The 13,402-nt window shown below is 40.1% G+C and overlaps 1 protein-coding gene across 4 annotated transcripts in view; it reads left to right on the forward strand.

Annotated features, from left to right (window-relative positions):
• nbr1a (NBR1 autophagy cargo receptor a) overlaps positions 1–13,402 on the forward strand; it is a 48,551-nt gene that overhangs the window by 22,044 nt on the left and 13,105 nt on the right. For 3 of the 4 annotated variants that reach the window (XM_055657182.1, XM_055657185.1, XM_055657186.1), the window contains exons 10-18: positions 262–400; positions 2,063–2,356; positions 4,059–4,124; positions 4,259–4,420; positions 5,337–5,412; positions 7,534–7,641; positions 10,921–11,049; positions 11,899–12,033; positions 12,837–13,206. In XM_055657182.1, coding sequence (XP_055513157.1) covers positions 262–400; positions 2,063–2,356; positions 4,059–4,124; positions 4,259–4,420; positions 5,337–5,412; positions 7,534–7,641; positions 10,921–11,049; positions 11,899–12,033; positions 12,837–13,206 — 1,479 coding nt within the window. The remainder of the gene's footprint in view (positions 1–261; positions 401–2,062; positions 2,357–4,058; positions 4,125–4,258; positions 4,421–5,336; positions 5,413–7,533; positions 7,642–10,920; positions 11,050–11,898; positions 12,034–12,836; positions 13,207–13,402) is intronic. The other variant, XM_055657183.1, reaches the window with a different exon arrangement.

A 13,402-nucleotide genomic window follows, 5' to 3' on the forward strand; every position in this document is an offset into this window, starting at 1 on the left:
AAGATAATGATTTCTGCATACGCTGATGGTAAATCACAACAGGATATCAAAGATCATCTGTTCATGGAAAATAAATTGCCAAATGATAATGGCCTAATTGCTCTCGAGTGCCATTGTCACATTCACTGACAATGTTAGTTAGATCTTTGGAAAGTATTCTTAGGAGTACTTGAGCGTGTATAACATATTCTGTATTAATATCTTTTAATTTCAGTTGTGTTTCTTGCTCTGATTATTAATACATTGGTTTTCACTTTACAGGCCTGTAATGTCAACATTGAATGCTGAATTTGTAGATGAGAATTTTCCTGATGGCAGTCATCTTCGGTCGGGAATCAAGTTTATCAAGCACTGGCGAATGAAGAACACTGGCAATGCTAATTGGACATCTGCCACAAAAGTGAATCGCTGCCTTTCTCTTTGTTATGGTTTAGCTGAAATTTCAGCAAGCTTGCGCTCATAACTAACTGATTAAAATTGAAATATTGCGATTAATGCTCTTAGTTGAAGTGGATGACCTCAAGATTTGATATGATTTTGCTCATAGTGCTAAAAAATCAGTTGGGACAAAAGTATTGGAGTCGTGGGATAGAGTAAGGATGTACAAATAACTTAATTTTAGCCCTAATCTTCAGTTAATATTCGGGCATGCTTGCATCAGTATTCAATCTATTGGGCAATAAGTTCCAAATACTTATTTATAGGTGTGGTTAGTCATATTTCACATCTATTTCATTTTTAAAATTATGAACATTACTGCTTACTCGTAGAAAGAAGGAACTGAAGATGCTGATTTGCCAAAAAAAATGCTGGAATAACTCAGCAGGTCAGGCAGAATTGCTGGAATATGTGGAAAGGTGGTGTTTCTGGTCAGGAAACCAGAACCCAAAACAAACCCGAAACATCACCGTTCCATGTTCTCCATTGCTGCTTTCTCTTCTCCTCCCAGCTGAACTATTTGATGGAACGTACAATACAATATTTATTCTCATTTGAACCTCAGTGAGGCTCAAAGGAAACTCTGTTTCTACAGCCATACAAACAAAAAACGATTCATACTAGACACACAACCAATTTAATTCACACAAACATCCATCACAGTGAACCTCCTCACTGTGATGGAAGGCAAAGTAGTACAGTTAAATGACTCGGCATTTCCATTACCCATATCAATGTGTAAGAAGGAACTGCAGATGCTGTTTAAACTGAAGATAGGCACAAAGCTGGAGTAACTCAGTGTGACAGGCAGCATCTCTGGAGAAAAAGAATGGGTGGCGTTTCTGAAGAAGGGTCTCGACCCGAAACGTCACCTATTCCTTCCCTCCAGAGATGCTGCTTGTCCCACTCCAGTCGGGGAGGGTTATCGTTGAATCTTCTTTTACTCTAGTATTTTCAATGCGTTCATTTTAAGAAATAAAAATAATAAAAGACAAACCAAAACATATTAATAAAAATAAAAGGATTTGTTCCACAAAATTTGGATTCATTCAAAAGGCCGCAATTAATGGCCTAGAAGGCCGCAGGTGACCTTAAGGCCGCAGGTTCCCCACCCCTGGCATAGATACGGTTTCCCTTGACTGGAGAGCCTAACATTTTGAGAAAGGAAGCCGCTTTTGTATTTTCCATATGATTTTCTTTGATGCTCTATCAAAACTGACGTGCTTTAATATTGACAACCATTAAAACTTAGTCCTGGTCATTTTGTTTAAAGGTTGGCGAAACTAGAGATTGTGAAATAATTTATAAGGGCAGTAATTATTAAAATCTGAATGAAGGTTGTTAACATGAAATGCTAACATTTTTTTCTCTCTCCACCGGTGCATTTGTTTTTGTACACAAAGGTGCTCATAGGCATGTGACAGTCCACATGACAATATGGCTGTTGTATGTCTATTTTAACAATTTAGAGATGCCGGTGCATTGTACCAGTGCATACCATCCAAAAAAACTGCTGTCCACTATATTTTGTTTTTGTGTATTCATTTAAAATTGCATAAGACTCATTTGGTAATTTTTAAGAACCAAGAATTAACATGTATCTATTTGTTTAATCTTTTCATAGCTCCAGTTTATGTGGGGAAACCTCACTCTGGCTTTCTCTGCAAAAAAAGAAGTATCAGTTCCATTCCTACAGCCAGGGGAGATTGGTGTTGTTTCAGTGGAGTTTGTTGCACCAGACTTTGAAGGAATTTACACTTCTCATTGGCGCTTGGCTCATAAAGGGGAACAATTTGGACCTCGAGTGTGGTGCAGCATTGTTATTGACTCTCCATTATCTGCTGAAGCGCCACACATGACCTCGGATATGAACGCAAACTCCCTTTATGGCTCCAAGACAAGATTTACTAAAAATCGGGTAGGTTGAATGCAGTAATTACTTGAGCACCATCTGGATTGCCGCACTATTTAAAAATTGTCTTGTAAGCCTTTTTTTTGGTGCAATTTTGAGGTTTCATTTTAAGTTGGATATTGTGTGATGGATAGCTCAAATAGGTTTTCCGTTTTGACACCTGAATCGGAGTCTGTGCTGCACTACGTGTTCAAGAAGGAACTGCAGATGCTGGAAGATCGAAGGTACACAAAAATGCTGAAGAAACTCAGCGGGTGCAGCAGCATATATGGAGCGAAGGAAATAGGCGACGTTTCGGGCCGAAACCCTTCTTCAGACTGATGGGGGGTGGGGGGGGGGGAGAAGGAAGGAAAAAGGGAGGAGGAGCCCGAGGGCGGGGGGATGGGAGGAGACAGCTTGAGGGTTAAGGAAGGGGAGGAGACAGCAAGGGCTAGCAAAACTGGGAGAATTCAAAGTTCATGCCATCCGGACGCAAGCAACCCAGGCGGAATACGAGGTGCTGTTCCTCCAATTTCCGGTGTTGCTCACTCTGGCAATGGAGGAGACCCAGGGCAGAGAGGTCGGATTGGGAATGGGAGGGGGAGTTGAAGTGCTGAGCCACCGGGAGTTCAGGTAGGTTATTGCGGACTGAGCGGAGGTGTTTGGCGAAACGATCGCCCAACCTCAGCTTAGTCTCCCCAATGTAAATCAGCTGACATCTAGAGCAGCGGATGCAATAGATGAGGTTGGAGGAGATACATGTGAACCTTTGTCGCACCTGGAACGACTGCTTGGGTCCTTGAATGGAGTCGAAGGGGGAGGTGAAAGGACAGGTGTTGCATTTCCTGTGGTTGCAATGGAAAGTGCCCGGGGAGGGGGTGGTACGGGAGGGAAGGGAAGAATTCAAGGACCCAAGCAGTCGTTCCAGGTGCGGCAAAGGTTCACCTGTATCTCCTCCAACCTCATCTACTGCATCCGCTACTCTAGATGTCAGCTGATTTACATTGGGGAGACTATGCGGAGGTTGGGCGATCTTTCCGCAATAACCTACCTGAACTCCAGGTGGCTCAGCACTTCAACTCCCCCTCCCATTCCCAATCTGACCTTTCTGTCCTGGGTCTCCTCCATTGCCAGAGTGAGCAACACCGGAAATTAGAGGAACAGCACCTCGTATTCCGCCTGGGTTGCTTGCATGCGGATGGCATGAACGTTGAATTCTCCCAGTTTTGCTAGCCCTTGCTGTCTCCTCCCCTTCCTTAACCCTCGAGCTGTCTCCTCCCATCCCCCCGCCCTCGGGCTCCTCCTCCTCCTCCCTTTTTCCTTCCTTCTCCCCCCCACCCCCCATCAGTCTGAAGAAGGGTTTCGGCCCGAAACGTCGCCTATTTCCTTCGCTCCATCGATGCTGCTGCACCCGCTGAGTTTCTCCAGCTTTTTTGTGTACCTTCTGTGCTGCACTACTGCTGCTGACTGTCTATGGAACAGTTTATGTATTATGTTTTATAGAAGTTTGATGGTCTCTCTGTCTCTTGTACACCACAACCTTAAGTCTGAGCAAAATAATATAGTTTTCCTCCAACCTGCTGCCATCTGTCTATTCAGCAGCCCCTACTTACCAATTAGCTGAACCTGATCCTTCCTGGCATAGTATACAATATGAAGTTATTTCAGTCAATGACAATGTGATAGTTGAATTTTCCCGAGGTTAATAAATTTGGTGTTTCTTTTATAGGACGGAGTTCCTTTGGCTGCACAGACTGATGATCAACCTGAGCCAGAAGAAGAATTCACTGAAATAGTAAGTACAGTAGAGTTCAGCTATTTTCAAAAGAAAGACATTTTTTAAATTGTAAACTAATAATTTCAATGTCTTGAATGATAGGCAATTTGTTGTGGCCCCAGAGTGACTAAAAGTTGTCATTTTCTCTTTAGAAAAATACATTTAGGACAGCAGACACTGGAAATGATGCAGTTGTGTTGGGTGGAGAAGCGGAGTCAGCTAAAACGACAACGCTACCATTGCCTAGACTTCAACATAAAGTCCAGAGAAGGGAATTTTACACATTGCCATCTGTAGACCTCCTGACTGCACAGGTGTGTGTTGTTTTGTAGTATGTGTGTTTCTCCTTTTCATTCAAACTGTTCAGTTTATTCTTTATTGGGGAAGATTATGTAGAGAACTGGGACAGGCATTTTGGGCAGGAAGCCCAGTGGCTAGGGTTCCTGGGATGGTATTGAATTGTAACTCGACAGCACATGCCTTTTGACCCGAGTAAGCTGCCTCAGCTGGAGGTCAATCTGAATGACAGACAGCTTCATGTCGGGTGTTAATTGCTGCAGAGCGCTGAATGAAAGAGGCTTGTCCTACATTGGTCTTTTTTGGTCGGTTCAGGAGAGTGTAGGTGGTTTGGGAAGGAAATAATGTCCTACCTGTGACCCAAGGATGCAGATATTTGGGAAGGGAAGCAGTGGTTAACTACAGAATTCTGGATATCGGAGAGACGCTGTTCTATTCCTCCTGACCTGCTGGAAGTACCATAAAATACATTTCCAAAACTGGCCTTTCCACCCTTCAAAGAATATTTCCTATTGTCTTGCAGTCTAGCTTTTCCATTGTGGGGGGAAAAAAATATTGCAAAGCAACTTAAGTAGGGAAACTCAAAACACATTCTTAAAAAAAACAGTTTTTTGTCTCTTGTGTATTTTGGTTATCTGTCACTTTAGAAACCAGATTTTGAGACCTTGGAAACAGTGTCCGAACTTGGGCTGAATATTGCTTTTTAATCCCAGATCGTAACCAATACACAACCTTGACCCATTGCTTCTTGCAGAATAAGCTGCATAATGGGAAATTATGCTTGCGATAAGTCGAAGAGTCCACTCTTAAACCAGACTTTTCCGCTTTCGCCCTTCCATTTACGGGTTGACTTCAACGTTTTTGTTGCATGCATCATTTGAGATGATGGCAGCAATAAAGGTTGATTGTGATTATGTTTCTTCAATGTTCCAGGACCTGCTTTCATTTGAACTCTTGGATATAAATATAGTGCAGGAAATGGAACATGTACCGAACAACACCCCAGTTGGTAAGATATTGCATTACTGAATATTCTCAAAAGAGATGCGGATCACTTGCAGGATTATGAGACTTTATGATTAACTGTTATAACGATACAGAAACCTAATCTGATTTTGGAAATGAATTAATTTAAAATTATATTCCATGCAAAAGATCGATGTAATTTTCTAACTGGAACCGGTTTTGACTGGTTGGTATAGGTACATCCTTATCGGATCTGATCTATACACGTATAATTCTTATTGAATGATTTTGAGCGGGCATGATCCCTTATCACACATTATTGAAGCTTAGCAATTCTTTAACATTTTTCACAGGACTTTCAGTCTGAAGAAGGGTATCGACCTGAAACGTCACCCGTTCCTTCTCTTCAGAGACGCTTTAACATTTACAAAACAAATAATCTGATCATTGTTGATCACTGTTGATGGGACTTTGCTTGCATGTTTTTACATGAAAAAGGGTGTTATGTTTCATATTATAAGTACAAAAGCCCTGTACTTCTTAAAGCACTGGGATATTCTCGGGTTATTAAATGTTTAATTAAAATATTAGTGCGTTATAGATGCATATCTTTTATAAATTAGCATTCTAAGGTGAAAGAAAGAAAACTGGGTCAGTTTTATTGGAATTATTCAGTTTGCAGAGCTACGATATACCTAAAATTATGAAATAATTGCCCAAATTATGCTAAAGACTCGCCTGTGGTTCATACAGTTCCACTAGAAACCAGTTAGTTGTCTTCTGTTTTATTACACATTGATGTCCATATGAACAGCTGAGCTTTTTGACATTTTAAAACGTGCTGTTTGGGCTTTATATAAGAAATTGATTTTTGCTCAATGGCAGTGGAGATTAAATGGTTTGGATAATGCAGTAAAAATGCTTTCATCTAAATATGGGGATTTTGTTATTGCCTATATTCTTATTTGCCCTGTTCTACTCTTAATTATTTATGTAAAGTTGAAGTCTTTTGGCAAGACATCTATTACAATATCATTGTGGCTTTTGGCTGAATGGTAATAGCAAGATTCTGTGCATAGAAGTTTTGGGTTATTCATTAGTTGGTTTGAAAAGATGTACCCGTCTGGTTTCTTAAAAATAAACTTTAAAGGGAATTTAAAATGTTTTAAACTACTTTATCTAAGGTCTTTAAGTTTTGATGCAATTACCTTAATTTAAGGTATTGAGCAGAATAAAAATCTGGGTATTCTATGAATACAGGGCAGCACAGTGGTAAAGTGGGTAGAGCTGCTGCCTCACAGCACCAGATACCTGACCTTGGGTGCTCTGTGGAATTTGTGCATTCTCTCTGTAACTGCATGGATCCGGTTTCCTCTAACATCTCAAAAGATGTGGAAAGGGAGCAGGTCAAGATGTTGTAATTTCTGTTCTGTTGTAGATTATCCATTGTGTCCTGAGAAATTTCCTGCTCAAATGAAATCAGAAATCTGAAGAATTAGAATTAATAAAACGGCAGTGTGTTAAACTTGTATGTATTTGTCATTATGCTTCATAAAAGTTCTTTCAATGGTTCTGCCAGCCACTATGTGTGGCATATGGTAGAACTACGAGACTATCTCGTAGAATAAAAATGGATGAGAGCTTCTTTGATTGGAACAGAGAAGGCTGAGGGGTGACTAAAATTAGAGTTCCTTAAAGTTAAAAGTTTGATATAGTATATGTGGAGAAAATATTACCATTTGTGAATGAAACCAAAGCTAGTAATTAAGTTTTCAATAACAATTAGGAATTCAGGACAAATGTATTTACAATGTGGAACATATTACCCAGTGGAGCAGTTGCAGAAAAATATGAATGCATATAAGGCTTCAGCATATGAAGAAGAAAGGAATAGATGAGTATGAGAGTTAAATAAAGTTTGATTGAGCTAGGCTCAAGCATCATGTACATTAAAACAAGTAGGCTGAATGGTTTGTCTTTATGTATCACTGTATTACAATGTTTTAATTTTAAGAAGCCACAACGCTTCATAAAGTTTCAAGATGTTGCATGGATGTAATTTGTTACTATATGAAGTAACTTATTTCAAAATATAATCAATTATATTATCGGTTTATTTAGTTATTGCAGCTGTTTAATTTAAAATACTACATTTATTTCCAAGATATGACCCCGTGCATGTCACCTTTACCCTATGACGGTCCACTGATTGAGAGGCCTGGTCTTGTTCAGATTGAAGAGGAAAATGAAGCTATCTTTAAATCACGGTTAGGTATGGAATACTTTTTTTGATTTTGGAACAATGTACTCTGTTGCAAAATTTTAAATTGCAGTTATTTTCCTGTTAGAAGAAAAACTTATCTGGTATTAAATCCCCTTGAGGTGGAATCTGTCTTCTATATTAACATTCGAGTGTTTGCATCACAATTGTATGACTTGCATATTCATAATCAGGTGTTATAAATGCAGACAATGCTGGCATTGCTCAGCAAGTGAGGCAGCATCCCCTCCATAAATGTTGCCTGATCTGTAGGGTGTTTCCAGCACTTTCTCTTTTTATTCTACAGCATCTGCAGTTTCTCTTTGCCTTTCATTTTGGTATTTTTTGTTAGTTATTTTATTCAGAGAGTGCCAGCCGCTGGCCGCCTCCCTTTGTTCACACCAGATGTTATTTTATCGGGGATGGGAGGGAATATAGTTTCAACACTCCTTTGCAGCTTTTGCTTATCCCCCCCCCCCCTCCCCCATTAAAGTTGAGGGCATCAGTCAATTTCTGACTTATTTTAAGTTTCAAGATAAATTCTCATTTCCCACATGGTGGATTATAGATGGATGAAGCACCAGTGTCCTGGCTGCAACAGGCCAAATTGGCTTCCAGTGTTGAAATGACACTACATGATAATCCACTGGCAACCAGAATGGTTCATTGGCCAACGTACCCTGTGCTGTGGCGAGAGATGTGTTCAGTTTACCTTCATGGGTCTGCAGTTTGGAAGAGGAGTTGGTGATAGATTATACTGATACTTTGGATATTGTTGAGACTGGCATCAGGGGCCAGCAAATTCAGTTTGGGGGAAATTGAGGACCAGTATAATCAGCATGGTTAAGATCTGGAATTGAATGAAGTTGGGGATGATACAGGTTGAGTGGGTCCCATGGACATGCAGTCTAAAGATGAAGGTAAGGATTTAATTTACCTGGTGGTTGTAGTCTGATGCTGGGGTGGTAGACTCGGTTGTTCTGATTAACCAAATGATGGGCACTCCAGTGACCGCTATTCCAAGTTTGCTTCTGATTCTCTGAAATGAACCGTTGCATAGAAATGGTGGTTGTTGTGGTGCTGCTGCAGACATTGCATCCAAAGTCAGTAGGAAAACTGGTACCCTGGTGTGCCCAGCTAAATTCCCAAAGGGACATGAAGTGATTGTTACCATGTTTCATTCCATGACACTGGGGGTGGGAGGAACAGAGCCATTGAATTTCTAGTTAACACATACTCCCTTCTCCGATTTTCACACAAAGCTAATATTGTCAGGACAACGCACTGAATTTCTGCAGGCTACATTGCCAAAAAGAATTTTAATAGAATAACATGACCTATAAAAAATTGTGATAATCAGTGGAACTAATCCAATCAAGACTTCAATAGGAATACCAGGCATTTTTTTTTCTATTTTCAAAAAATAAAATAAAAACATCTGGACTGGAAATTTTACTCCATTCACCATTCCTGCAGCTGAGCAGACCAAAGAAAAAAATCTTTAAATCTTACTTTTGCTTTGTAAGAAATATATTCACATGCTTTCATTGTAATGGTTTTTTTGCAATTTTATTTGTAAATCAAATCTTGACAGATGAACAAGAAGGAGAAACTATCCAACAAAATACAATGTGTATTTCAATTCAATAAATCTGGTAATTAATGGGCTAGCATCAATAATGTTATAATTGTCTAAGTTGAGGTTAAATCAACCTTTATGCATGAAAGGAACTTTACCCCCCCCTCAGCTCCCCATGGATCATCACTGTGTAATTGATTCTTAATATCATAAGGGCAGTTCGCTATTGGTAATGTCACCCACATTTATTAAAAAAGACATTCAATAGATGATTCTTTATCATCATGAATAACTGTAGAGCAACACCATCAAACTGGATGGGCCAGAAGAATGGTCCCAAACCAAATGGTTGTCTGTCCATTCAGATTCAGATTCAGATTCAATTTTAATTGTTATTGTCAGTGTACAGTACAGAGACAACGAAATGCATTTAGCATCTCCCTGGAAGAGCGACATAGCAAATGATTTGAATAAATAATAATAAGTGTCCGGGGTGGGGTGGTGATTGGCAGTCATCGAGGTAAGCTGTTGAGTAGAGTGACAGCCGCCGGGAAGAAGCTGTTCCTCGACCTGCTGGTTCGGCAATGGAGAGACCTGTAGCACCTCCCGGATGGTAGGAGGGTAAACAGTCCATGGTTGGGGTGAGAGCAGTCCTTGGCGATGCTGAGCGCCCTCCGCAGACAGCGCTTGCTTTGGACAGACTCAATGGAGGGGAGCGAGGAACCGGTGATGCGTTGGGCAATTTTCATCACCCTCTGCAATGCCTTCCGGTCGGAGACAGAGCAGTTGCCATACCATACTGTGATGCAGTTGGTAAGGATGCTCTCGATGGTGCAGCGGTAGAAGTTCACCAGGATCTGAGGAGACAGATGGACCTTCTTCAGTCTCCTCAGGAAGAAAAAGACGCTGATGAGCCTTCTTGATCAGAGTAGAGGTATTGTGGGTCCAAGAGAGGTCATCGGAGATGTTGACTCCCAGGAACCTGAAGCTAGAAACACGTTCCACCTCCGTCCCGTTAATGTGGATGGGGGTGTGCGTGCTGCCTCTGGACTTCCTGAAGTCTGCAATGAGCTCCTTGGTCTTCTTGGAGTTAAGGGCCAGGTTGTTGTCAGCGCACCATGCTGCTAAGTGCTGGACCTCCTCCCTGTAGGCCAGCTCATCGTTGTTGCTGATGAGGCCAATCACCGTTGTATCATCTGCATACTTGATGATGGTGTTAGTACCATGTACAGGTGTGCAGTCATAGGTGAAGAGGGAGTAGAGGAGGGGGGTCAGCACACAGCCCTGTGGAACGCCGGTGTTCAGGGTGAGGGTTGAAGAGGTGTGCTTGTCTAACCTCACAGACTGGGGTCTGTTGGTTAGAAAGTCCATTCTCCCCAAGGTGCTGCCTGACCGGCTGCATTCCTCCAACACTTTGTTTTGCTCAAGATTCCTGCATCTGTATGTAGTTCCTTGAGTCTCTAAGTAGCTATTATCCAACATTGATCATCATGTCAATGATTTGAAAATTAATAATTACAGTAAACAGGATGGCTTTCTAGTTAACAATGGCGGCTTTTGTGTACACTTTAAATTGGACAGTATTTTGAAATTTCTGTATTGAATATTTCAATTTCTCCAAGTATTGGCAATCTAATTTGCATTTTTATTAATTTGGTTTGTTAATTGATGCCATTTGTCTTTGACTCGCGTCTTATTCTCTTTCCCAATAGATCATCCTCATTTAGAGGACGGCGATGAGGACATCAGTGGGACTCAGTTTGTTTGTGAGACGGTTATTCGTTCTCTAGCTTTAGATGAGGCTCCTGATTTGTTGCCACGCCGTAGGGGTAAACCAGACCGTGAGTATATATATGTAAGGGATAAGTGCCCAATGTGGCAGAAACAATGATGGCTTAAACGTCATTGGTTTTCTGTGGAAAGTATAACCATTTGTGATGTACAAAATTAAGCTCTGCAAGTTGCCCTGCAGGCAGAATTTGTCCTATTTGTTTCACTACTTTAGCCGGTTACTTTTGCTCCATGTTCCATCATTGTTCCATTTTTAGTATCCGATTTATATTTCTAATTGGTGAAAAGTGCTTTTTTTTTTTAGTGCTACGTCCCAATTTCTTCTGGTTTCCATTTAAGGTGTTAGTTGATTTAAAAGTATCGATCTATAATCATTTAAAATTAATATCAATAGACGGGTTATCATTTTAAAACCTTTTTAGATGTACAAGATGAGGTCTGTTTTCTTTAGTAGTTTTGTAATGTTGGCACTTTCATGAATATGTTTCAGAGTTGCTGTAAAATATAAATTCTGAAAGTAAATCAGAACTGCAAAAAGATGTTGCTTCTGGCGAGCTGGTCACACAAAATCCAAAGAAATATTTCTCCCACAAAATGTCAATGAACTGTCTTTTTGTGACCCCTCTCATGCAACATTTTTTTTTAAGTGAAAAGAAATAAAGACCTAATGCTGTCCCAGTGTGTGGAGCAGGTACAGGAACATTTTAGCACTTTTTTAAAGTAACATTTCCAATTCTCAATCTTGCATAAATATGTTGAATATTAGAAATAAAAATGAGAGACCTTTGAAGCTTTTAACATTTTCTGCTATTATTATTTGAGCTGGTATAAACAAACAAAAAATAAAGAAAAACAGTTGGTTAAATTCAATTGTTGCTGTTGATCTCTAATTTGAACAGGCGCTTTCCAGGAAACGCAAGAAATCTCCAGCACTGATATTAGTAGCAGTGAATGGAAAACTGACGAAAGCACTATGACAACAGTTATTGCAATGGGGCAGACAAAACTTTGCACAGAGGAGGCACAGGAGAAAGGTAACCAGAGCAACAATAGATGTTGTTTTGAAGGCATGTTATTTAGTCCATGACAGGATATTGCAGTAAGGGGCTGAAGCAAATTTACTTAGGGAAGTGGAGCTGCTGGAGAAATTCAATGGGTCGGGCAACATCTGTGGATGTTTTTCCATCAAGTCTACTCTGCAATTTAAAATACCATGACAGAGCTGACAGAAACTTCAACTCCACATTCCCATCCACCAGCAGTAATCCTTCAGTCCTTTGTTTATCAGAGATCTATTTACCTGCCTTAAAAGTTGTTAAAGATTTTGCTTCCACTGCTCTTTGTGGGGTTATTGCTGAAGACTCATGATCTTTTGAGAGAAAAAAAATCGCAACATCTGTCTTGAATTAGTAGCCCCTTATTTTTAATTGGTGATATCTAGTTTTGAATTCTTCCTTGACAAAATACCCTCTCCACATCCACCTCACTAAGACCCCTCAAGATCTTGTATATTTCAATCTACTTGCATTTTCACTCTTCTAAACTCCAGTAGATATAACACTAATCTCAAACTTTGCTGCAGAGGTCAATTTGGCATTTATATGTATTAGTCTAGCAAATCATCTCTAAATCGACTGAATACGACTGAAATCTGTCCCGTCTACTGTTATCTAAGTGTCATCTCTTTATTGCTCTATATAATTATACAATCTAATAAATGAACAATATTTTATAAAGAATCATTATCATAATTGATCTCCATGTTCATCTTTTGAAAATTGCATTTAGAAGTGATGTATCAATTAGTGAATGAATTATTATTTTTTTTGGCCCACAGATAACATTGAAACTAATGCAACTGATGGTATCAATGAGTGCTTTGAAGAAAAGTATGAAATAGAAAGCCAGGGGTCCTCTGACTGTTCGGAGGATTACATTATCATTTTACCCGAGTGTTTTGATACCAGTCGCCCTCTGGGTGAATCGATGTATAGTTCTGCCCTTTCCCAGCCTGAAGAAATGGAGGAGGAGGAGGAGGAGGAGGAGATAGAAGTGGTATCTGATTTTGACATCTCGGAGAGTGAAAACGCTGTCTGTGAAAATAAGCCTCAGTCACATAACATTAATGATATATTGTGTATATCTCAGACACTGGAAATGGAGCTCCTTAAGCCAGAGGTCGTGTCTGCTCCATTGCACCAACAAAGGTAATGTTTTTCAATTGTTTTTGTGCACTTGAGTGAAATCAGAAGCTGAGTGTGGGGCTCATAAATTGCTCTGGGCCAAATTTTAATTCTGGGGTGCTGGCACAAAATCTTTAATCGGGCTGCGATAAGTACCCTAGTGAATGGAAGAAGCAGGGCTGTGAAATTGAAAGGCTGCAAACTAAATGGTATGGTGCAG

This window comes from Leucoraja erinacea, chromosome 27, assembly GCF_028641065.1.
Source record: "Leucoraja erinacea ecotype New England chromosome 27, Leri_hhj_1, whole genome shotgun sequence".
Lineage (NCBI taxonomy): Eukaryota > Metazoa > Chordata > Chondrichthyes > Rajiformes > Rajidae > Leucoraja > Leucoraja erinaceus.